Source organism: Hemitrygon akajei, chromosome 27 (assembly GCF_048418815.1).
Source record: "Hemitrygon akajei chromosome 27, sHemAka1.3, whole genome shotgun sequence".
NCBI lineage: Eukaryota > Metazoa > Chordata > Chondrichthyes > Myliobatiformes > Dasyatidae > Hemitrygon > Hemitrygon akajei.
In genome coordinates this window covers 42,783,152-42,809,534 of record NC_133150.1, presented here as the reverse complement: position 1 = coordinate 42,809,534, position 26,383 = coordinate 42,783,152, and the positions used below count along the sequence as shown (strand labels likewise).

Sequence of the window (26,383 nt, the reverse complement as noted above, 5' to 3'; positions counted from 1 at the left end):
CACTCCCCACTTCTTTATGGTTGGCTTGCTTCCTCTTCTTTCAGTCTAGGTTAAGAGTCTCAACCCGAAAAGTCGATTCTCCATTTCCTTCCACAGATGCTGCCTGACCTGCTGATTTACTCCAGTGCTTTGTATGTTGCACCAGCTTCCAGCATCTGTACACTCTTGTGTCTCTCCTCAGAACCTTAGCTGTTTCTCCTTTCACTTTTCTAACTTCTAGTGAGTGTGTTTTGAAGTTTTAATGGACTACTAAATTTTTTTTAAAACTGCTGATACAGAAACCTGAAATAAAACAACAAAAAAGCTGGAAACACTCAGCAGGTCAGGCAGCATCTGTGGAGGGAGAAACAGAATCAATATCTCAGATTAGAAACTCTTCGTCAGAGCTGGCAGAGAGAGAGAAAACAGGTAATTTCAAGTTGCAGTGAAGACGATGGGGGTGTGGTGAACAGGACAGGTGGGATATCTGCAATAGAGTGAGAACAAGCCAGGGATTTAATGAAGCCATTTGGGAGTGAATATTCTTGTTTGTGTTCTGTGTTGCTAATAGCTGTACAATATGTCCACCAGGTCAGACTGTAACAATCGAGAGAAATAGCTGGAGCCAATATCACAGATAGGTGGCATACAACAGGAAAAGGTGTGGGAAAGTTGGAGAATTCAAAATCGAGTTCAGGAGGCTCCTGCCCAGGTATAAGATGAGATTTTGTTCCTCAAGCTTATGTTTAAAGTACATTTATGATCGGAGTATGTAACAGAGTACAACCCTGAGATTTGTCCTCCCACGGACATCCATGAAACAACAAAACACCGTGGAACGAGTTCGAGGAAAAATCAAACACCCAACGTACGAAAAAGAACTAATTGCGCAAATGGCAAAAAGCACGCGAACAACACATAGACTGTGAACCAGGAGCCAAGAGTATTGTCGGCCCGCGTTGTAACATTTAATGAAGCCACGTACAGGTCAGGGTGAGAATGCGGTGGAGAATCAAAGTGACAGGCAATCGGAAGCTCAGCAGGTCAGACAGCATTCTGTGGAAACGAAAAAACGGTCGGCGTTTTGAGCCGAGACCCTTCTTCAAGTCTTTTCAGGCAGAGACCCTTTGTCAGGCCTCGGCCCAAAACATCACCCATTTCCCTCCATCGATGCTGCCTGACCTGCTGAGTTCCTCCAGCATTTTGTGTGTGTGTGTGCGCACGTGTGCGTGTGCGTTTGTGTTGCTCAAGACTTCCAGCTTCTACAGAATCTCTTGAGCCTATAGGTAGGTCAGGGTTACTTCTATGTTTGGAATGCAAAGTGACGACCCAATCTACATTGGGCTTCTACAGTTTAGATGGCACTACGTTGCGAACACCGAAAGCGGTAAGCGACGGGGAACGGTCAGTTAGTTCGGACAGCCTGAGGGGAGATTACATCAAGCCTTAAGTTGAAGGCCTAGTCGAAGTCAAAGGCCTGATGTCTGCAGGTCTACCGGAGGCAGCCTGTCCTGGGGTTGGAGTGTGAGTGAGTGGGAGGAAAAGGTGGAAAATGTGCGGTTCTCCAAATGTTGTTTAAAGTTCAAAGTAAACTTATTATCAAAGTACATATAACTACTCTGAGATTCATTTTCTTGCGGGCATTCACAGTAATTCTAAGAAACAGAATATGAAAGACTGCGCCCAACGGGGTGGACAGACAACTAGTGTACAAAGAGGACTAACTGCAAGTATAAAAGAAAAAAAAATATTAATAAATAAATAAGCAATAAATACTGAGGACATGAAATGAACATGGACTCCTTGAAAGTGAGTCCATAGGTTGTGGGAACAGTTCAGTGATAGAGTGAGTGAAGTAACCCCTCCGGTTCAAGACCCTGGTGGTTAAGGGGTAATAACAGTTCCCGAACCTGGTGGTGTGAGTCCTGCGGCTCCTGTACCTTCTGTCTGATCGGAGCAGTGAGAAGAGAGCATGGCCTTGGGTGGTGGGGGTCCTTGATGATGGATGCTGCTTTCTTTCAACAGCGCTCTATGCAGACGTGTTCGATGGTGGGGAGGACTTTACCGTTGGTGGACTGGGCTGTATCCACGACTTTTTGTGGGAGTTTTGTTTGTTGCTCGTGTTGTTCTGTTGAACATTGTGGGCTTACGGTGTCGGTACTGGAATGAGTGACAACACCTCCGGGCTGTCCCCAGCACATCCCTGCGTGTGTTGATTGTTAACGCAAATGACACATTTCATCGTATGTTTCAATGTGCAAGTGAGAAATAAATCTCAATTTGAATCTGAAAATAGCTTTCTTTTTTCCCTCAGAGATTCCATCGCTGACTTCTTAACCGTCCTGAAGCGAGGGGAGGTTAGTGCCCTTTTCACCGAAACCATGGTCAGTGTTCATCAGCAGTCTGGTGATGGGTGAAGATCGCCGAACATGGAGCTGTTCAGTGCCATGCACACAGTGCCAAGAACTCTCCACTTGTGTGGTGTTCGAGACGGCGAGAGTTGTAGGACATTTGTAAAGTGGGACGAGGCAAGTTTGATTCTGCACTTTGTCTCTTCCGGCACGATCTAGACGCCCGGTGGTTGTGATGGAGAAGCCCCAGCCCAATTTCTTTTTCCACAGGAAAAGGTCCCAGCTATTGCTGCTGAACTCGCTGACGTGTGGCCTGGAAATCTGTGTGGCAGCTGGAATCACCTTCGTCCCCCCTCTGCTCCTCGAGGCTGGAGTCCAGGAGAAGTATATGACCATGGTCTTGGGTGAGTTCAGTATTACCACAATTCTCTGAAGTATACAAAGTCTGGTAAGACCACACTTAGAGTACTGTGTGTAGTTCTGGTTGCCTTGTTGTAGGACGTGAATGCTTTGGAGAGTGTGTGGAGGTTTGCTGTAGGGCCTGCTGACTTTGATCTCCAGCTGTGTAGTGTTTCCTTAACGATGGCCCCGCCCCACCAGTCTTGCAGTCCCTCTTCAGTTCAGCCCATCAGGCACGCTGCGCTCCCTGGTTGTAGTCCTGCCATCGGTGTTGCTTTTATACCAGCTGGGCAGCGCTCTCGCTAAGCCCAGATGAAGGATCGTGATCCAAAACGTTCCCTGTCCATTTTCCTCTGTGGATGCTGCCTGGCCCGCTGAGCTGCGCCAGCATTTTGTGCGTTGCCCCACAATCCAGTGTCCCGACGAAGCAGTCCTGTCTCGTCTCGAAGTGTCGACTGTTTATTCCCCAGCAAAGATGCTGCCGGACCTGCTGAGATCCTCCAGCATTTTGTGTGTGACTCTGAATTCTAGTTTCTGCAGTCTCTCACGTCTCCAACGCACCACAGAGACTGCACAGAGAACGTTCCCGTGCCGAATACTGTAACTGGTCCCGTTGCTCTGCACAACATTTCCCTAACAAGTAGAGTATTTTGAAAAAATGTAAGCTGTTGCTGTCTAGAAGCACAAAGTGATGACTTTTCCTCAGTTGGTCCTGTGTAATCCTGGATTCCCTCTTGCTCGTCCCTTTCCTTTTCTTTTAATAAAATAAAGATTAGCTTTAGTGTATATCAGGATATAGAGTGACCACAATCCGCATATGTGCCGGGGCATTGCCGTGCTTCTGGCACCAGCATAAGATACCCACTACTCATTAACCCTACACTTTATGTCTTTAGAACGTGGGAGCAAACTGGAGCACCCAGAGGAAACCCATTTGGTCACAGGGAGAACGTACAGTATCAACTCCTTACAGGCCATGGCCAGAATTGAACCCGGATCACTTGGAGGTGTAAAATGTTATGCTAACCCAGGGCTCCCAACCTATGGTCCACAGACCTCTTGCTTAATGGCATTGGTCCATGGCGTTAAAAAGGATTAGGAACCCCCTGCGCTAACCGTTAGCTAACTTTGAACACATAACTCCTAACTTTGTGTTGCAATGTTTCCCCATTGGCTGAATGATTGTCACAGCTTTCACACTTGGTTTGCCGTTGACACCTTATGAAAATGATGCTGGCTGTGCCTCGTAAAATCTTATACCCCTCTATCAAGTTGCCTCTCGTCCTCTGTCACTCTGAAGAGAAAAGCCCGGGCTCACTCCACCTTTCCTCAAAAGTCATGCTCTCTAATCCAGGCAGCATCCTGGTAAATCTCCTCTGCACCCTCTCTAATCCAGGCAGCATCCTGGTAAATCTCCTCTGCACCCTCTCTAATCCAGGCAGCATCCTGGTGAATCTCCTCTGCACCCTCTCTAATCCAGGCAGCATCCTGGTAAATCTCCTCTGCACCCTCTCTAATCCAGGCAGCATCCTGGTAAATCTCCTCTGCACCCTCTCTAATCCAGACAGCATCCTGGTCAATCTCCTCCGCACCCTCTCTAATCCAGGCAGCATCCTGGTCAATCTCCTCTGCACTCTCTCTAATCCAGGCAGCATCCTGGTCAATCTCCTCCGCACCCTCTCTAATCCAGGCAGCATCCTGGTAAATCTCCTCTGCACCCTCTCTAATCCAGGCAGCATCCTGGTCAATCTCCTCCGCACCCTCTCTAATCCAGGCAGCATCCTGGTAAATCTCCTCTGCACCCTCTCTAATCCAGGCAGCATCCTGGTAAATCTCCTCTGCATTCTCTCAAAAGCTTCTACATCCTTCCTATAATGAGATGACCAGAACTGAACACAATAGTGTAGTCTAACCAGGGTGTTGTAGAGATGTAGCATTCTGTTGTGGCTCTTGAACTCAACCCCCCGAATAATGAAGGCCACCTTCTTAATAACCCTATCAACTGGCATGGTAGCTTTGAGAGATCTAAAGATGTGGACCTCAAGATCCCTCTGTTCCTCTTCTTGGCCCTCCTCTGGAGCAGAGGTTCCCAATTTTCTTATGCCTTGGGATGCTCCTATTAACCGAGGGGTCCCAGGACCCCAGGTGGATAACCCTGCTCTAAAGAGAGCTACTGCTAGTTATTTCAAGAGCCAGTTTCTATTGGCAGTGAGTTTGTTTGTTGATAGTTAACACAAGCTTGTCCCGGTTGTCTAGTGAGTTTTTGGATATCCTTCCCCGAAGTACGATCGGGTTGGTTCAGCATCCACGTGGGAGGGTAGATTTCCAATTCTCCATTCACGCGGAGTGGTGGCCAGGTCCCGGGGGGAGTGGGATAGCAGTGCAAATGGGACCCAGCAAAATTGCCACAGCCCAAATGGGAATTGTAGTGCTCTGCAGTTGCTTTACTCACTGGGTTCGCAAAATGGGCGCGAGTGTTTGAATTCCATTTCTTGAATCTTCCCAGGAACCTGCCTATCACTGATTTTGAGCAGCCCACACAAAATACTAGAGGATCTCAGCAGGTCAGGCAGCATCTGGGGTAGGGAATAAAGAGTTGACGTTTCAGGCCGAGGCCCTTCATACACCCAGTCACCTCCCTCCCACCTGGTTTCACCCATCATCTCCTGTTCCTCCTACTCTCAATTTCTGACTTCCTCCCCCTTCCTTTCCAGGCCTGATGAAGGGTCTCAGCTCAAAACATCAACTGTTTATTTGCTTCCATAGATGCTGCCTGACGTGTTGAGCTCTGCCATCATTTTGTGTGAGTTTTTGTTACTGCTGGCATTGGCCTCGAGGCTTTGACAAGCCTAGAAGTCTGGTCACAAGCCATTGTCTCTTATCACGATTGGAGTATAGCTTTCTTCTTACACTAGTTGTTTTCTAGGATATTACTCTGGGCTCCAATCTGAACTGGTTGGGGCTAACTTTGAAATAAAATACAGGCCTGAAAGCCCCCTGGGACGAGTGCAAAGGAAATTCACCAGCATATTGTCTAGATGGGAGAACTTAAATTATGAGGAGAGATTGGATAGGCTGGGCTGGTTTTACCTAGAGCGAAGGAGGCTGAGAGGTGACGTGAGGGGGTGACACGTAAGATTATGAGAGGCATAAATAGGGTAGATAGCCAGAATCTTTTTTTCATGGCAGGGGTATCAGAAACAAGGGAACATGGGTTAAGGTGAGTGGAAGGTATTATAAAGGGGATCAGAGGTGTACAAGTCAAGTCACTTTTTATTGTCATTTCGACCATAACTGCTGATACAGTACATAGTTAAAACGTGACAATGTTTTTCAGGACCATGGTGTTACATGACACAGTACAAAAACTAGACTGAACTACGTAAAAAAACAATGCGGAGAAAGCTACACTAGACTACAGACCTACTCAGGACTGCATAAAGTGCACAAAACAGTGCAGGCATTACAATAAATAATAAACAGGACAATAGGGCAGTAAGGTGTCAGACCAGACTCCAGGTATTGAGGAGTCTGATAGCTTGGGGGAAGAAACTGTTACGTTTGTTTAACACAGATTATGGTTGATATCTAGAAGGTGATGGTGAAATCGGAAGTAATTACCGTGCTTAAGAAGTACTTAGTCGGACACTTACGTAGGCAAAGTGTCTTGTACAATGGTGCTTGTCCAACGATGACAGGAAATCTGTGCAGGAGAGATTTTAAGTGGAAAAGCCACTGCACTGGGGGCAGTTCCACTCCCTCAACCTCAGAAGTCCAGGTCCAGGGGTACAAATAAGTGTCACAAACTGGGGTTGTCCTTGGTTGCTTCCCGTCTTCTATACACAGTGATGAGGCTGATGAAGGGCAGTGCACCGGAATCCTCATGCAACACCCAGTCTACCTCTGCCTAGGAACCATGTTCTGCAACACTCCCCAGAACCAGAATCAGGCTCACATCGTTGACGTGTGTCGTGAAATTTGTTGCTTTATGCAATCAATAAGAAAAAACAGTTAGTGCTACAATAAGAAATGTATAAAAAATAAATGAATAGTGCAAAAAGGAGGCTGAATAGTGAGGTGGTGTTCATGAACCATTCAGAAATTGCGGCAGAGAAGAAGGTGCTCCTAAAATGTTTAGTCTTCAAGCTACTGTATGTCCTCCCTGGTGGCAAAGAGGGAAGATTAGTTTTATTTGTCACGTGTACATCGAAGCATGCAGTGAGATGTGTTGTTTTCATCAAATTGGACCAGTGAGGTTTGCACTACGCTTCCGCACCAATATAACATGCCCACAACTCCTTAACCCTCACCCGTACGTCTTTGGAAACCAAAGTACCCGGCGGAAGGTCATGTGGTCACATGGAGAAGGTATCAAACTCCCCACAGACGGAGGCGGGAATTGAACCCTGATTGGTGGAAGCTGACGTGGTAAAGCAATGCGCTAACCACTACGGTACTGTGTCGCCAATGAGAAAAGAGTCCCAGTAGTGAGGGTCCTTAATGATGGACGACAGTTGTCTTCCCAAGGTGCATGTATGGAACATATTTCCTTTGGGAATATTTTAATTGCTGGTGCCATCTCTCCACAGGAATTGGGCCAGTTCTAGGTCTGATATTTGTCCCGATGATTGGGTCCGCCAGCGACCACTGGACAAGTAGGTACGGCCGCCGCCGCCCTTTCATTTGGGGCCTCTGCCTCGGCGTCCTTCTGAGCCTCTTCATCATCCCGCATGCCAGCCGGCTGGCCACCGCTTTCAGCCTGAAAGACCACCCAGTGGATGTCATCTTCCTCATCGTTGGCATCTGCATGTTGGACTTCTGTGGCCAGGTCTGCTTCACCCCGTTGGAGGCCCTGCTCTCCGACCTGTTCCACGACACCGAGGAATGTCGGCAGGCCTTCTCCATGTACTCCTTCATGATCAGCCTGGGAGGTTGTATTGGTTATTTATTGACCGCGATAGACTGGAGGAGGAGCTCCCTCTCCGCCTACCTGGGTGGACACGAGGACTGCCTCTTCACGCTTCTGGCTGCCATATTTGTCGTGTGCATTTTTGCCACTTTCTTCGTCTCTGAAGAGAGCTCCAAAAATGCGGACGTGCTGGTGGACATCTCAACAAAGGAAGTCATGAAGCCTTTGGCAAGGCACTGTTGCTGTGCCATGAGTACTCTGTGGCGTGTGAGGCACTCTCTGTTTGTACTGAGGAACTGTTGCACTTTGATCCCCAGACTGTACCACCTGTACTGCCGCATTCCCAAGGTGACCCGCCAGCTGGTCGTGGCCGAGTTCTACAGCTGGATGGCCCTCATGACCTTCATGATGTTCTACACGGACTTTGTGGGGGAAGGGCTGTACCAGGGCATCCCAAACGCCGACCCGGGCAGTGAAGCCAGACTGCGCTATGACGAAGGTAGGTGATTTTGCACAGCACTTGCCGTTCCAGTGTGGCGTCACGCGCACTCAGCGGCAAATCTATGAGGTACGCCTCCACACCTGCTCGCCAACGCAAGTCACGTGACAGCCACTCAGTGAGTAAAAGCATGCAGACATGGTCAAGAGGTTTGGTTGTGAGATGTGATCTCAGTGGCTCTGACCGCGGAATGATTCTTGGTGCCGGACAGGGTGGTTTGAGTATCTCAGAAACTGCGGATCTCCTGGGATTTTCATGCAAAGCCATCTCTAGTTTTACTGGGATGGTGGAAAAAACAACAACAAATAAATCCAGGGAGTGGCAGTTCTGTGGATAAACCTTGAACAGGCCTTTTTCATGTCAGAGGTCAGAGGAGAATGGCCAGAGTGGTGCAAGCTGTCCAGAAGGCAGCCATAACTCCAATAACCAAACAGTAGAACAGTGGTGTGCACAACACACCAAACCTTGAAGAGGATGGGCTTCCACAGCAGAAGGCCACGACCATACAAAGATATTGTCAGTGGCCACTGTGTGTAGATTCAGACGCAGATTTATTTATTACACGTACTTCAAAACATACAGTGAAATCTGTCGCTTGCATTAACAACCAACACACACCCAAGGACGTGCTGGGGGCAGCCCACAAGTGTCGACACACATTCCAGCACCGACATGGCGTGCCCACAGTGCTCAGCAGGGCAACACAGAACGGACCAAGCAACGGCCACAAAGCAAGCCCTGTTTCTCCTTTCCCCACCCACATCCACGGTCGCCCAAACCCAGGACAGACCACCTTCACCCTCCTGCTTCCAGCGGACACGTGGATTTGCAGATACTGGGCCCCAGCAGAGATAAGTAGGAGACATTTCCCTCCCACCTTCCCCACCAAAAACCTACCATCAAACCACACCATTCGCAGGCAGAGCCAGACACTCAGTAGTAGGTATCCAAAGGTCCGATTTCTAACAATTCCACCTGACAACCTCGAATCAAGTTTGCAGCAACAGGACAGAACCTACCTTCCTCTCGGCGGCTCGGTGCCAGTGTGGGAGGTGGTTAACTACCCGAAGGTGTTATCCTCTCCATGCCCCTGTCACCTCTCGACAAAGAGTTGGGCTTCATGATAGAGTGCTCAGTGACGGCAGAGCAGGTTACACCAGTTCCACTGCGGATATCGAGATTATGGTCGGGTGTGTTGCACAGGAGACGTCGGGTAATTCCTCTATCGCCCGGACTTGGTGCCACTACAAGTAACTAGTTTATTATTTTTCTGAAGAGGTCTGTTGTCACATGTACATTTGCGATGAAAAGCTTACAACCACATCATATAAGCAGCATTCACAAGAACATAAAATAAGCACCAATCATACTCAACGTTTACAAGAAACAACAGAATTAAACATGGAAGCATAGAAAACCTACAGCACACTACAGGCCCTTTGGCCCACAAAGTTGTGCCGAACATGTCCCTACCTTAGAAATTACTAGGTTTACCCATAGCCCTCTATTTTTCTAAGCTCCATGTACCTATCTAAAAGTCTCTTAAAAGAACCTATCGTATCTGCCTCCACCATCATTGCTGGCAGCCCATTCCACGCACTCACCACTCTGAGTAAAAAACTTACCCCTGACATCTCCTCTGTATCTACTCCCCAGCACCTTAAACCCAAGTCCTCTTGTGGCAACCATTTCAGCCCTGGGAAAAAGCCTCTGACTATCCACACGATCAATACCTCTCATCATCTTACACACCCCTATCAGGTCACCTCTTATCCTCCGTCGCTCCAAGGATGAAAGGCCAAGTTCACTCAACCTGTTTTCATAAGACATGCTCCCCAATCCAGGCAACATCCTTGTAAATCTCCTCTGCATCCTTTCTATGGCTCCCATATCCTTACTGTAGTGAGGCGACCAGAACTGAGCACAGTACTCCAAGTGGGGTCTGACCAGAGTCCTATATAGCTGCAACATTACCTCTCGGCTCCTAAATTCAATACCACGATTGATGAAGGCCAATACACCGTACGCCGCCTTAACCACAGAGTCAACCTGCGCAGCTGCTTTGAGCATCCTATGGACTCGGACCCCAAGATCCCTCTGATCCTCTAAAATGCCAGGAGTCTTACCATTAATACTATGTTCTGCCATCATATTTGACCTATCAAAATGATCCACCTCACACTTATCTGGGTTGAACTCCATCTGCTACTTCTCAGCCCAGTTTTGCATCCTATCAATGTCCCACTGTAATCTATTCAGCCCTCCACACCATCCACAACACCTCCAACCTTTGTGTCATCAGCAAACTTACTAGAATTAGAACAACAAAAGGCAAAGCGCATTGGAATTTGGATTCTTGAAAGGGTGCAGAGGAGATTTACAAGGATGTTGCCTGTATGGTGACGCAATTGTCACCATGATTCTGGCACCAGTCTAGCTTGCCCACAACTCACTAACTCTAACCTGTGCACTTTTGAACTGTGGGAGGAAACCGGAGCACCTGGAGGAAACCCATGTAGTCACGGGGAGAAAGTGCAGACTCCTTATGTTGAACCTGGTCGCTGGTGCTGTGAAGCATTTTGCTAACTGCAACGCCCTCTAGTCTAGGTGAAAACTCCAAAGCTTAGCCAGTTTCTGAAGGGTCTGCGTTGGTACATGTCCTGGAGTAGCTGTTGTCTGCTTCTCTCTTGCAGGTGTTCGGATGGGCAGCATGGGCCTTTTCCTGCAGTGTGCGTTCTCCATCTTCTGCTCCACAATCATGGACAAGCTGGTTACGAGGTTTGGAACCAAAGCTGTGTACCTCGCCAGCATTGCCTTCTTCACCGTTTCTGCCATCATCATGTGCCTTTCGAAGAGTGTGGTCCTGGTCACAGCCATGTCTACATTAACAGGGTTTACATATTCAACGCTGCAGATCCTGCCCTATACGTTAAACTCACTTTATCACAAGGAAAAACAGGTTGGTGGGCAGCCTTTCAATACGTTACTCCCTGAGGCATTACCACAAGATGTGTTTTCTCTTAGATGGGCTGGAACGGTAGCAGTGACAAGGGATTTCAAGTCAGACATTCCACCTCTCCCGGAAATTCCGGGAGTCTCCCGCATTTTGATAGCGGCTCCCTGATGCCTGCAAGTTATATACAATATTCCGGAAATCGATTTTTTTGAGAATGAGCGAGAGAGAGAGCGCACGCACGAGAGAGACAGAGAGAGCGCGACATGGCAGAGTGTTCCAAAAAAATATACTTCACCCCAGACTACAGTAAAGTGTACCCCTGCCTAATAGGAGTCAAAAATAATGAGAGTGTTGCTCACTGCACTGTTTGCAACAGTGACTTTTCCATTGCCCATGGTGGGTTAAATCACAGTTGAGGTGAGTTTAACAGGTGTCATTCGTTCATTAGCATAGATAATGTTATTTAAATTAGCTGGCTAGCTGCTAAAGAACTACTCTATTGCAGACATTCCACCTCTCCCGGAACTTCCGGGAGTCTCCCGCAAATTGATGGTGCTACCTCCCTGAAATGACTTTTTGCAGGGTGGGATGTTTGTCAAATGCAAGGTTGGACTAGAGAATCTGGAGCAAGGAAAGGATCAGTGGGGTAATAGAAGTAAGGAGATCATCTGACCCCTCAATATTAACCCTGTTCAAGAATGATCTGACCTTGGCCTCAGCTCTCATGGGCACTAGCTTCCCTGTCAGGGAGAACTTCCAAAGGCCATGCCTCAAAAAAAGTGGCAACCACCATTAAGGACCCTTGGCATCCAGGCCATGTCCTCTTCTCGTTGCTACCATCAGGGAGGAGGTACAGGAGCCTGAAGACACACACTCAACATTTTTAGTGTAGTTTCTTACCCAAATTTCTGAACAGACAATAATCCAATGAACATCACTAATTTTGCTCACTTTATGCACTAATTTCTTTTAATATATACTTATTATAATTATAGTATATTTTATGTATTGCACTGTCGCAAGTCAACAAATTTCACGACATATGTCAATCATATTAAACCTAATTCTGATTCAACTTTCCCAGCTCCCAAAATCCCAAAATCTGTCATAGAGTCATACAGCAAAGGTGTAGGCCCTTTCAGTCCGACTGGTCAATGACAGCCAAGATATTGATCTGAGATAGACCCATTTACCTGTGTTTGGTCCTTGTCTCTTTAAGCATTTCCCGTCTTTGTACTTCTTCACTGTCCTTCAACCACCATAATTCTGTTTCCTCCAGCAGCTCGCTCCATCAGAATCAGATTTATTATCACTGTCTCATGAGGTGAAATGTGTTGTTTTGTAGCAGTAGTATAGTGCAATGAGATAAAATTACAATAAAGTTCAAAGTAAATAAAAGATCCAAAACAAAGGAATAACGAGTTCATGGACTGTTTAGAAATCTGATGGCAGAGGGGAAGGAGCTGTTCCTAAAATATTGAGTGTGCGTCTTCAGGCTCTGGTACCTCCTCCCTGATGTAGGAATGAGAAGAAGGCGATGATGATCCTTGGTGGTGGGTGCCACTTTTTTGAGGCACTTCTTTTGTAAGATGTCCTCATTGTGGGAAGGATTGTTCCTGTGCTGTAGCTGGCTGAATCTACAACCGCCTGCGCCCTCTTTCAATCCTGTGAATTGGAGCCTGTCGATTGTCTCTGGTTTCAACCGTATGAAAATTCTGAGCTTGTTATCTTCACCCTTTATGAATTCAAATGCTCCACTGCTTCAGCTAATTTTGTTATATTTCTCTTCCTCCTTCCCCGTAAAAACCCACACAGCTCTACATTGCATAGATTTTAAATCAGCTGTTACAAAAGAACCCTAATTGACCTCTGCCTTATCAAGTACTTCCATTTTAATGAATTCTTAATCTGAGATCCTTGTAAAACTCCCCCTTATTGATTTCCTCAATAATGATTTCATTTTTATTGTTTTAATTTTTAACTCAGTATCTCTGTTTAAGTACAGTTTTTTTAATCAGGCTACACAGATGTTATTCCTGGCAGAACCAGCCAGGGTAGAAACGCGAGCTCTTGTTACAGATGTGAGCGAACAGATTGTATGCTTCTGAAATTCTGTTTCATAAATTTCATTCGAACTAGATTTCAGAGCAGATTTCAATACAGGTGTAATTAAAAACCATATGTCCATCTCTTCCAGTATATTTGATGCCTTTTAATTATTACTGCAGCATATCTGCTGACTCTATGATCATCCCTAGATCAATACTTGGAGTCATTTGTAGATTAAATTGACTTAAATATCCCTATCTAATAGGCAGAGGCTGAAAGTCTGTGTAGAAAGATATCTAGAGACTTTAATAGCAGTTTAATGGTATAGTAATATTCTGATTAGCCCTTTCCTTGCACCTCAGAGTAATCTCATAAACTGATAGAACACAAGACCATAAGATAGAGCCCATCGAGTCTGCTCCGCCATTTAATCATGGCTGATCCATTTTCCCTCTCAGCTCCAATCCCCTGCCTTCACCCCGTATCCATTCATGCCCTGACCAATCAAGAATCTATCAATCTCTGCCTTAAATATCCCCAGTGATATGGCTGCCACAGCCGTCTGTGGCAACAAATTTCACAGATTCATCGCTCTCTGGCTACAGAAATTCCTCATCTCCATTCTAAAAGGGTACCCCGCTATTCTGAGGCTGTGTCCTATGGTCCTAGACTCTCCCACCATAGGAAACATCCTCTCTGTTGAAGCCTTTTAATATTTAATAGGTTTCAATCAGGTCACCCCTCATTCTTCTGAATTCAAGTGAGTACAGGCCCAGAGCCATCAAACGCTCTTCATATGACGCCTTTCAAACCCGGAATCATTTTTGTGCACCTTCTTTGAAGTCTCTCCAATATCATCATATCCTTTCTAAGATGAGGGGCCCAAAACTGCTGACAATACCCCAAGTGAGGCCTCACCAGTGCCTTAGAAAGCCTCAACATCACAACGTTGCTTTTGTATTCTGGTCCCCTTGAAATGATTGCTAACATCGCATTCGCCTTCCTCGCCACCGACTCAACCTGCGAATTAATCCTCCCCAAGGTCTCCCACTTCCCTTTGCACCTCACGTGTGTGGGTCAGGCCTGTTCTGCTTGCTGCTGCACTACAGCTCTGCACTGAACTGAATTTGGTTTCTTTGTGTGAGGAGACAAATCTCAAGGTTGTGTACATACTTTGATAATGTACTTTGAACTTTGAGCTCATAGAACTTTACAGCACAGTAATTATAGTGCAATCACTCAAGTCGAGTAAGATGTTCTCCTAAGGATTTGTCTGTCAGGGGGACCTCAGGTGGCTGTGGAGGCCGATCCGGGATCCACATATCCTGAGGGACTTCCTGGCCTCTTCAATCTTGCTCCCTTTCCACTTGCTGATCACCACGGGGCTTAATTCAGGACGTTAGGGTGAATTCACTTAATGGAGAACTCCTGCACGTGACTTTGTTGAACGTGGGGGGGCTGATGCGTGGGCAGACACCACACAGTCGGGGTCAGGGTCCAGTGACATGGAACGCAAGACAACTGGGGACCCTGGGCTGCATGGCCCTTGCTTAACGATGTCTTTTCTATAGTAGGATGATGAAAAGTGAACTCAATGCTCCCAAAAGTGATTCCCACCAACATTTTATGCAACTGTAATATAACATTCCAACTTCTGATGAAGGCCAGCTTACCAAAAGCCTTCTTCACCACCCTATTGACCTTGAGGGCACTTCTCAGGAACTATGCGTTGTACCCCTAGGTCCCTCTGATCTACAGCACTCCTGATTTCTGAATCTCATCCATTGACTGGATGTAGTACAGTGTTCACATACCGTTGGTGTATGGACAGCCTTGGCTTATCTGATGTTTAATTGGATCCATTCATGTGCCTGAATTTGTAAAGAGGTAGGAATTGGAGAACAAGGACTGGAATAGGCAAGAGAAACGAGCATTGTCAAAGACAGCCCTCCCTGCAACTTCTTCAAAGAATCCCATCTGAAACTAAATTATTTACCATTTAATCTCCTCTTTTTTTTGGTTCATAATGTTTCAGCAAGTGAGAATTTATTTATTTATTCATTTATTTATTTAGAGATGCCAGGTGGGATAGGCCGCACCAACAAGTAAGCCCCGATTTAACCCTAGCCTAATCACAGGACTATTTACAACAAGCAAGCCCCTGATTTAACCCTAGCCTAATCACAGGACAATTTACAACAAGTAAGCCCCTGATTTAACCCTAGCCTAATCACAGGGCAATTTACAATGACCAGTTAACTGGCATGTCTTTGGAAAGTGGAGAACCCACGTGGTCACGGGGATGATGTACGGACAACGTTGGGATTGAACACTGGACTCCGATACCCCGAGCTATAATGCTGCCACGCCTCCGTGGTCAGAATCAGGTTTACTGGTGCTGTCGTATGTTGTGAAGTTTGTTGGTTTTGAGGCAGCATTGCAATTCCAAACCCAAAAAAAAACTATAATCACAGTTGGAAATGTAAATATATAAAATTAAACAAGCAGCGCAAAAGGAGAGCAAAATAGTGAGGTAGTGTTCATGGTTGGTTCATTGTCCATTCATAAATCTGATGGAGGAGGGGTAGAATGTATGTCGTCAGGCTCCCCTACCTCCTCCCTGATGATAGTGATAAGAAGAGGGCACATCCCGGGTGGTGGGGATCCTTAATGATGGATGCTGCCTTTTTGCAGCATTGCCTTTTGAAGATGTCCTTGATGCTGAGGACCCCATAAAGTTTACTCCATCGCCGACTTATGAGCTTTTCTCCTGTTCTCCTTCCCCTTGCGCAGGTATTTTTTTGCAAGCACAAGTTTACTGAACTCGAAGATGCTAATTGCCAAGTGGACATCAAAATATCTCCGCCAAACGGGATCTTGAGTCATAAGTCATACAATCAAAATGGCGGCGTGGTCACAGGCGCTCCCCTGATGACGGCCAAGGGGCCTCTGCCTGACCGAAGTGCGGGCGCACAGAGCCGGAGCGAGGTCGGGGTTTCCGCCGATGTCGAACAGGCCGTGGTGGGAAGAGGGATTTGTCTTGACCTAGCCATTCTGGATAGTGCCTTCCTCCTCTCTCAGGTCATTCCCTCTCTGCTCATGGGCACAATTGTCCAGTTTACACAGACAGTAACTGCTTACATGATCTCCGCTGCCACCTTTGGGACAGTGGCTCTTTATTTTGCAACCAAAATAGTTTTTGATAAAAATGATTTAGAGAAGTATTTAGTGTGATGTAATGAAGGGATTTTGTCTTTCAGCTCTGGGTGGTCTAACAGTTGGAGGTGAGTGATATTGAGTTTGGCCACAATGTTATCAGCATGACAATTATCAGGTACAAGCAGAATGCAAGGTATAATTAGAGGAAAACCGATTTGCACTCTCTTAAAACTCCATCTGAATCTAGTCCATGGTACAGTTTTTTGTATACTGTTGGTGCACGGACATTTAATGTTTAATTGGATCCATTCATGCTTCTCATCTTTGTAAAACCATTTTATGTAATGAGTCGGGCTCTAAGCTTCCGATCGTTTTATGTTTACTAAGTGATCCAAATATCTGATGGGGTAATGTGGCTCTTTGTGTAACCCCTGTAATCATCTGTGTACATGAACCAAAAGATATTCTGGAGATTTGATTCGTCTGCAGAAGGACTGAAGAGCCATGATTGCGATGGGTCATTGTGATGCGAAAGACAATTGGGTCAGTTAAACCCGACCTCACATCACAGACTTCCTGCAGGGTGAAACTTGCCCAAGTGCAATAATAAGGCCTCCTTGTAGCTTCCAGGACCTACAGTGAGAACAGGTATAAACAAATGTGGTACGAGATATAATTGCTCAGAGGATGTATCTACTGTTGGGTTTATATGGCCAGCAAGCCAGAGGAATTACCATAGTGGACTGAAATAATTTCATTGTGGTTTAAATTGATGCTATTAGTTAAAAGTCCACACACTCCTTGTGCTCAGTCTGTTGGCTGAAGGTCTTCTTTACATCAGCAATACTTTGTCTTCACATTTAATGAACTGTGCAATATGGTAGCCCATTGGGGACATGGATTTCATTCCATAGCAGCTACTGGTGAGGTTATAAGTTTGGATGAGCTGACTAATCTCAAAGGGAGGAGAATGGCCCCTTTTGTAGATTTGGTCCAAGCGTCAGGACTTGAGGATGTAGATTTTCTGAGGTTGGCTCCTTCCTTGCCCAGGTAAGGACCTGGGAAGGGCGAGGAGAAAGAGGGGATGAAGAAAAAAGATCAACCTTTTTGATTCCAGACCCAAATCTGACTTTATGTTACCTGCTAGTAACATCAGATCTCCTTCGTGCTGAAGGGAAAATTTTCACAATGAAAAATCGGACAGGAGATAATGAGTATGGATTGCAGTGGACCTGTTCTGTTTATACGTCAAGCATTCCTAATGATCATGACTTAGCTCTCATGCAACATTCAGAAGGGCTGATGTTTAAACATCTACAACCCTGAGAGTGAACACCAATGCCAAGTGTGGCTTGTTACTCATTCCCTCAGCTTTTAAAATGACAGCTGCAGGTACTGACATCATTGAGCTCTGCACAGCTCAGTTATTGGTACATTATGAGGTTAGAATGTGCCCAGAGTTGCAAACACTTATGGAAACCCAATATTGGAAATTACGGCCAACCATTTACATTTTGCTCATGTCAGTGGTTCAGATTGGACCTCAATGAAGACAACTACCCAATCGTCTTGCAAGGTGCCCCCCGAAACACTTTGTAATACATTCTGAGGTTTCTACGGAATCAATCTGATATACCCGACCGACATTTAAAAAAAAAAGTATTCTTGAAATAATTTCCCTTCTTTGACTTTGAAATAGTTCCCCATACTCTGGAGATCTTGCCTCTGGTCGCTAGGCCGCACACATCTTTAATCAGATAACAGTGGAGTAATGTAGTGCGTCTTGTACCCCTGTAACACAGTTTCCTCATCTACATTTGCCTTTCCCGTATAGCAGAGGCTAGTATGTTTGAACAAGGAGCCTCCCAGACCATGGTGTACCCAATCTGTGTCCATGGCCCCTATCGTCAGTTACCATGACAAAAACAACTACATTGTCACCTTGCCCCCTTGCTGACTTTCCCCAACCTACAACGCCATTCTTCTAAGCACCAAAATCCTAGTGTGAACAACTGCTTATCTTCAGAGCGACGGGCAAGTAAGCTAACTGCTGTGCTAGCAGGTGAATGGTTTAAGATGGCCGATGAAACAAGATGAATTTAATCTCCTCTTTGGCATTAGTGCAAACATACAATAATCCAAATACTTCAGGCAAAAGGCCCACGTCCAGTAATGGTGAGAAATGGTAACCGTGGAGTTTTCCTTCGCATTTCAACAATGTCCCTTGTAACAAATTTCTGGTGGCAATAATTTCTTCTGTAGCCTGTTGGGAATGTATTGTCCTGGTCCAACTGTGGAAATTGCTGCTCATGCTCATTTCTCATTCTGCCTGCAAATGGGGTTGCTACAGGTTTGCAGTGCGTCTGTGTGTTGGTGTCTATATCACTCACCTCTACCTGGCTTGTGTCTATAAGTCAATTGCTAAATTATAGAATTGTATAAATCATCTGGGGAACAAAGGTATATTATTTTTGGTAGAATTAATAATTTTGCCTTAAAAATCTATTTTTGTTAAAATTTGTTGACCTGGCAACTGTTTTAAAGATCTATGATTACTGTATTTATATTGTAGAGATATTTTGTACAGTGACAATTTATTTCCCATATATAAAGGAACAGGCGTCCACAGGAAAATGGAAGTAGCTGTAGTTTTCTCCGTCACGTTCCAGGTGATGACTTAAGAAATGGTTTTCTCACTGGGAACGACATCTTCACTCCAACCACAAGCGAATGAAGGCCTTCAAGCAGAAACAAGAGTTCCTGAAGTTTACAGCACAGAAGACTTCCCTCTTCTTATTGTGACTCAGGCAGACCCTTCCTAGTCCAGAGTAACACACACAAAATACTGGAGCAACTCCAGGCAGCATCCACAGAGAGGAATAAACAGTTGACGCTTCGGTTTGGAACCCTTTATCACGACTCAAACGTTGACGGTTTATTCCTCTCCATAGATGTGGGGTCCACGGACCATGGGTCGGGAACCCCTGCCATAGATGGTGCTGGACCTGCTGAGTTCCGCCTGTATTTTGCATGTGTTGCTCTGAATTTCTAGCTTCTGCAGAATCTTTTGTGTTTATCTTTGCTAGTCTGGGTCACTCCACTGTACAGTTGGTGTTCATAGATCTGCCTTTGCATCAAGTTAATCAATTTTCTGCTTTAAGGGTGCAATGGCCTTTATCTCAACTATTCCCTGTATCGAGGTGTTCCAGCATCAGAATCTTTCCCAAAGTGCACTCAGATCCCTCTAACCGTTTGATCTCTTGTTTAAACTCCCAAGTTCTTATCGCGGACTGTAGAACATTTCACCCCCAATGCTGGGGCGAATTGCACACCTATCAACCCAGTGCAGCATACACAAAATGCTGGAGGAACTCAGCAGGTCAGGCAGCATCTGTGGAAATGGTTAAACAGTCAAATACTTCAGGCTAAAACCCTTCATCAGGACTGGAAAGGTAGAGGTAAGAAGGTGGTGGGGTGGAGGAGGAGTACAAGCTGGCAGGTAATAGGTGAGGGGAAAGGGGGGGGATGGAGAAAGAAGCTGGAAAAGGGCTGAAGAAGAAGGAATCCGATACGAGAGGAGTGTGGACCATGGGAGGAAGGAGGGACATCAGACTGAGATGATGGGCAGGTGAGGAGAAACGGTTAAGATGGGAATGAAACTAAAGAGAGAAGGTGAAGGGGAGAGAAATTATTGGAAGTTAGAGAAATTGATGTTCATCCTTCAGATTGGAGACTGCCCAGACGGAATACGAAGCGTTGCTCTTCCACGTGAGAGTGGCCTCATTCAGTAGAGGAGACCACGGACAGCGTGTTGGGATGGGAATGGGAAGCAGAATTCCAGTGCACAAATGGCATTGAGCAATGTAAGCTGTGAGCTATCCGGCGTGAATAACGGTAAAGTGGCCGACTTCATCGAATTTCGACGGCAGTGCAAAATTTTTGCATGTGCTCGTAGAACCAGCACAAGATGAGGTTGTCCATGGTGACTGTTTCATATTCTGGAGTAATACTGCATATACAGTCATGCAGCCATTTCAAAACCGCCATGCAAAGCAGGACCAAAAGACTTTTAAACATCTCATTCTGATACCTTGCTTTCTTTTTTTTAAATTTCCCATTCCATTATTTAACTCTCCATCAGTATCACCGATTCTTAAGTACACCATGAGTGAAATTCATCTTTCATTGTGCCAAATGCTCCCAGGAATTTGGAGTCAGAGCACAACAGCACAGAAACAGGCCTTTTCGTCCATCTAGTCCATGCCAAACTATTACTCTGTCTCATCCAATCAGCCTACACCTGTAATGTAGCTCACCTTACTCCTCCCATCCATGTAGTTATCCAAACTTCTCTTAAGTGTTGAAATCAAACCACATTCGCCACTCCTACTCACAGCTCGTTCCACTCTCTCACCACCTTCTGAGTGAGGAAGATCCCCCTCATGTTTCCCTTAAGCATTTGACCTTTCACCCTCAACCCTTATCCCAATATTGGCAAGTTGAACACACCCTCTAACATTCATTCCACTGAAGTCTATGCACTTGGATATGTAGGGCTAACGGCCAAAGATGGATCTTGTTCTGAATGATATTTATACTTCCTCACTCATTACAACCTACAGTATATGTGTGCACTAAGAACGCCAATCAATTTTTTCTTCAGGCTGAATTATTTTGTGAGGGTATATGACGAACAGGAAGTGTTTGGGAGAGGTTTCCGAGCAAAGCCTTTTCCTCCTCTGTATGTGAGCAGGTGAAGTAATCGATGCGTGTTGCACTCCACTTCTTAAATACAATCTCATTTGCCCCACTCCCTCGATGTGAGAACTGGACTGCCACTGCAAACCTCACTGTACAACATTGGGTGCCATTGTCTCCACTTCCAGCACTTCAGGCATTTCCTTCTGTCGGAGTCTCTAAAACATTAACTCAATCAGCTTTGCTTTGATTGATATTGGTCTCCAGGGATTCCCACCCTGGGTGTCCAAGGACCCCTTGGTTAATGGTAGGGGTCCATGGCATAAAGAAGGCTGGAAACCCCTGCTCTATGCCCTCACCCCTTCCACTCCTGTTGTATTCTCCACTCCTCAACCATCATGGGCTACATAGAGTTAGAACACCTCAGCCATTACCAGCTTCTTTTGTAGAGACTGGTTAACTTTAGAATGTAGAACACTACAGCTCTTCTGCCCGTAATGTGCGGACTTTTTAACCTACCCTAAGATCAATCTAACCCCTCCTGCATAGCCCTCCATTTTACTTTTATCCATGTGTCTAAGAGTCACATAAATGTCCCTGATTCATCTACTTCTACCACCACCCCAGCAACGTGTACCACACAACCACTAATTCATGTAAAAAAAAACTACCTCCGACATCCTCGCTGTGCTTTCCTCCAGTCACCATAAAGTTATGCCCACTTGTATTGGTCAGTACCACCCAGGAGAAAAGTCTGGTTGTCCATTCCATCTCTGCTTCTTATTGTCTTGTACACCTCTATCGTCGCTTTGTGCTGTTTTGCAAACGAATGAACATCCTTTCCAGATCAAATTCAAGCCTTGTATTACAACCTCTGCCAAAGGGAATTTTCCTCATAATATTGCTCCAACTACCCCAAGGCCAGTTATCGGCTTTACATCAAAATTGTCATTAGTGACCGAACCAGTGTGGTGTCAGATTGCTAGACCTTGTCCTCTGTAGTTTAATAACTTGTATATTACTTTTGGGAAGTGAGCCAGGTGTTGGAGAGTCTTGGTTTAGAGACCATCGTCTAATGAATTACTGGAAGGATTGTTAGTTGTGGAGAGTTCCTGGTCGGCTCTTGAGAATGAGATCATGGAACACTACAGCACAATACAGGCTCTTCACCCCACAATGTTGTGCCAACCTTTTAACCTATTCTAAGAACAATCTAACCCTTCCTTGCAACGTGGCCCTCCATATCATCCATGTACCTATCTAAGAGTTTCTTTAATACCCCTGATGTATCTGCCTCTACTATCACCACTCCTGGTCATGCCTTCCACACACCCACCACCCTCTGTAAAAAAAAAAGTACTGTCTCTGACATCCCCTTACATTTTACTCCAATCACCTTAAAATTATGCCCCCAAGTATTAGCCGTTTCTGCCCTGGGAAAATGCCTCTGGCTGTCCATTCTATGCCTCTGATCATTTTGTACACTCGATAAAGTCACCTCTCATCCTCCAATGCTCCAAAGAGAAAAGCCCCTGTTCACTCAACCTAACCTCATGAGACATGCTCTCTGTCTAGACAGCGTTCTGGTAAATCTCTGCACCCTATCCTCATGAGACAGCATTCTGGTAAATCTCTGCACCCTGTCCTCATGAGACATGCTCTCTGTCTAGACAGCATTCTGGTAAATCAATGCACCCTGTCCTCATGAGACATGCCCTCTGTCTAGACAGCGTTCTGGTAAATCTCTGCACCCTGTCCTCATGAGACATGCTCTCTGTCTAGACAGCATTCTGGTAAATCTCTGCACCCTTTCTAATGTTTCCACATCCTTCATATAATGAGCCGACCAGAACCATATGAAGTTCTGAAAGAACATAACAAAGAAATGAGGACATGGGTGAACAGGAGGCTATGATGCTCAGGAAGACTGAAGGGAGTTGTAGAGTTGAGCTCATCGAGTTGGACTTAGCAAAGCTGGAATGAAGTACTAGGGATGATCTCAATGCTCGGGGTTGGGAATAGCAGGGCAGTATGAAGTGGGGGAGGGTGGATAGTGCTAATGATAAACACGAGTTTTGGCAGATGCTGGAAATTCAGAGTAACACAAAATGCTTGAGGGAACGCAGCAATTCAGGCAGCATCCATGGACATGAATAAACAGTTGAATTTTTGGGCCAAGACCCTTTGCCAGGACTGGAGAGGAAGGGGGAAGATGCCAGAATAAGATGGTGGGTGGAGTGGAAAGAGAATAAGCACAAAGGTGATAAGTGGTCAGGTGGGGATGAAATAAGAAGCTGAAGGTGATAGATAAGGTAAAGAGCTGGTAAAGAAGGAATCTGATTGGAGGGAAGAGTGGACCTTGGCAGTAAAGGAGGAGGGGATCCAGAAGGAGGTGAAGGGCAATTGAAGAAGAGAAAAGTTGGAGAAATCTATCAGGTTAGTTAGAGGCTACCTAGACAGAACATGAGGTTGCTCCTCCAACCTGAGAGTGGCCTCATTGTGGCAGAAGAAGAGGCCATGGACCAACATGTCAGAACAGGTATGGAGATACGAATTAAAATAGTCAGCCTCCGTGAATTCCTACTTTCTGTGGATGGAGCGGAGCTACATGACAAAGTGGTTCCCCCAATCTGGGATTGGGTTAATGATCCATATAAAGGAAGTATGTTATTTTCTTAAACGACCTTCTTATACTCCTGTTTTGTGATTTGGATAGATCATTTAAAAAGAAACATACAATATTACAAATAAGCTTAATATATAATTTATAGCTTGCTTTAATTTAGGCACTTTCTGTGGAAATCAAAGTGTTAAGTTTGCAAGGACTTGCTAGTTCATCTGCAATTAATATATTTTGATATTTATTTACTGGATCTACAACCAACCTGATCTGAGTAGTGCGCGACACTATAAATTGGAGATTGGAAGTATCCTGGGTATCTTTGTATTTAGATCTCTTTGCAAGTCAGACTAGCTCAGCCCACTTTGTGCTGGTTGGGAGAAGTTTGATGGGTTCAGTCATCTCAAATCTAAGCTTTATTTTATATATAAACAAGACTTCAAAACCTGTTGAAATGTTGGACTTTTTTTATTTAATTCTTTTCTTTGATCAGATAGGGTTCAAAGTTAGCTCAAGAATTTGGAGAAACGAGTATTCTCAAAGCTTTCAGGATTATTCATTGAGAAGATCTGCTGACAAAAGGTATTGGGTAGGTCTGGAAACTGAGGAGATAGTGCACTCCTATTAATTTGGACTTTCCACCGGGATGTTCACACTGTGCCATAGTTTCTCTTATACTATAGCATATGAGAAATGCCCACAAGATGTCAATCCCTGCAAATCAATTTTTCCTCCTCTGTTTCTGGGGAAAAAAATTAAAATCCTGCAGATGTTTGAAAACTGAAACAAAACTGGAAATGCTGGAAGACCCAACAACACCTGTGGAGATAAGCATTTCAGATTTGAACGATACCCATCTATCCCTCTCCCTTATTCCTCTCTCTCTCCCCACCTTTCTCTTCCTCGTACCTCACTCTCCCCCCCCCACTCTTTCTATCTCTTTGCTTTCTTTATACCTACTTACTATCACACCTCCTTTATGAAAACCAGGAGATGATCTGAGAGAAGCTAAATCCACATCCCTCCACTCTCTCTGTTCATGTATCAGTGCCTCACATTCAACATGATGGAGGTCCAGCCGGATACGTTCCTTTGTGTGGAGTTGTATGGTGCCAAAGCAGCAGGAAAAATCGTGTCAGAGTCGATGTTCCTCTCTGTAACTTTCAATGGAAGTGTCACCCACATCTTGTATAATGTATCCATTGATATAAATATTCTGGTACTTCACTGAAATCTATTTCTTTTGTACCATCATCCCACTTCGCAATAAAATACTTTCAGCCAAGTTTGCAAAGAAATCTCACATTTCAATGTCCAACACACCATATGGGAAGTCTTCCAATGAATTCATCAAGAGAGCAAGAAATGGCAAAATTCCAGCACACCATCTGAGTTCAGATTAAGATTAGTTTATTTGTCAAGTGTACATCGAAACATACAGTGAAATGCACCATTTGCGGCAACAACCAACACAGCCTGAGGGTGCACTGGGGGCAGCCCACAAGTGTCACTGTGGTTCTGGTGCCAACATAGCATTCCCACAACTTACTAACCCTAACATTTCGAATAGAGTCATAGAAAAAAAATACAGCGTAGAAACTGACCCTTCAGCCCATTTAGTCTGTGCTGAACCATTTAAACTGCCTACTTTCGTCAATCTGCACTGGGACCATAGCCCCCCATACTCTACAATCCACGTAACTGTCCAATGTGGGAGGAAACACATGCAGTCATGAGGAGAACGTACAAGCTTCTTACAGAAGGCGAGGGAAATTGAACCCAGGTAACGGGAATTGTAAAGGGTTAGACTTACCTCTACGATACCATCTCGCTCCCCAGCGAAAGTGAATTTCCAAATGGAATGTCTTGTGGCATTTGGATTGATTTCAATGTACACAAAGTAATGAGAGTTTATCAAGCAGTCCACTAGCATCTTTGTAGGTAGTTTATCTCTACTGGGAACTATTCAGTTAAACAGACATTTCAAATTCCAAACTTGAAAAACTGCAGTTTATCCAGAACTGGCTCCTTGTGTGTTATGTATTTCCCAGCACAAATAAATGAAACCATTTTAGATTTTTACAAAATATTTTATGAAAACACTTTATTGACTGCTGCTTGATCAGGATTTTATATTTTTCTTTGTTAACTCAATTCGATAAAAGGGCAGTGAATGCTTCAGGCTGTTTTTATCATGTGGCTCTCTGTGCTTGAATTGATATTTTAAGATGTCATGGATTATCACTCTCTGACTTCTGTACTTGTGTGGAAAGAGGACGAGTGGGGTTAATAACCACTCATCAACAGTAAACTAGATTTCTGCTCAGATGAAGGCTACGAGTTTAAGTCCTCTTTGGAGACACGAGATTGCAGATGCTTCAACACAGAAAATGCTGGAGGAATTCAGCAGGTCAGGCAGCATCTCAAGCACAAGAGAATCTGCAGATGCTGGAAATCCAGGAGCAACACACATGAAATGCTGGAGGAACTGAGTGGGTCAAGGGTTTAGGCTTTTGGGTTAACTGTTTACTCTTTTCCATAGATGCCGCCTGACCTGCTGAGTTCCTCCAGCATTTTGTGTGTGTAGGGGTCAGACAGCATCTGTGGGGAGAATGGACAGTCGACATTTTGGATTGAGATATCTGGACTGTCTTCATCCATTAAGGGAAAGGGTTATTTGGGGAGATTAAATATGCTGAAGAAGTTCGCAGCACAGCAGCTGAGTGGTTAGCATAACACTATTACGGGTACCAGCAAAAGCAGG

At 45.2% G+C, this 26,383-nt stretch overlaps 1 protein-coding gene across 7 annotated transcripts in view; it reads left to right on the top strand.

The window, feature by feature from the left end:
- The window catches only part of LOC140717308 (solute carrier family 45 member 3), a 154,885-nt gene extending 129,981 nt beyond the window's left edge, over positions 1-24,904 (top strand). For all 7 annotated transcript variants that reach the window (XM_073030766.1, XM_073030771.1, XM_073030767.1 and 4 more), the window contains 4 exons: positions 2,294-2,734; positions 7,319-8,137; positions 10,831-11,096; positions 15,936-24,904. In XM_073030766.1, coding sequence (XP_072886867.1) covers positions 2,566-2,734; positions 7,319-8,137; positions 10,831-11,096; positions 15,936-16,376 — 1,695 coding nt within the window. In that variant the 5' untranslated portion in view covers positions 2,294-2,565 and the 3' untranslated portion in view covers positions 16,377-24,904. The remainder of the gene's footprint in view (positions 1-2,293; positions 2,735-7,318; positions 8,138-10,830; positions 11,097-15,935) is intronic.
- The last annotated feature ends 1,479 nt before the right edge of the window (positions 24,905-26,383 follow it).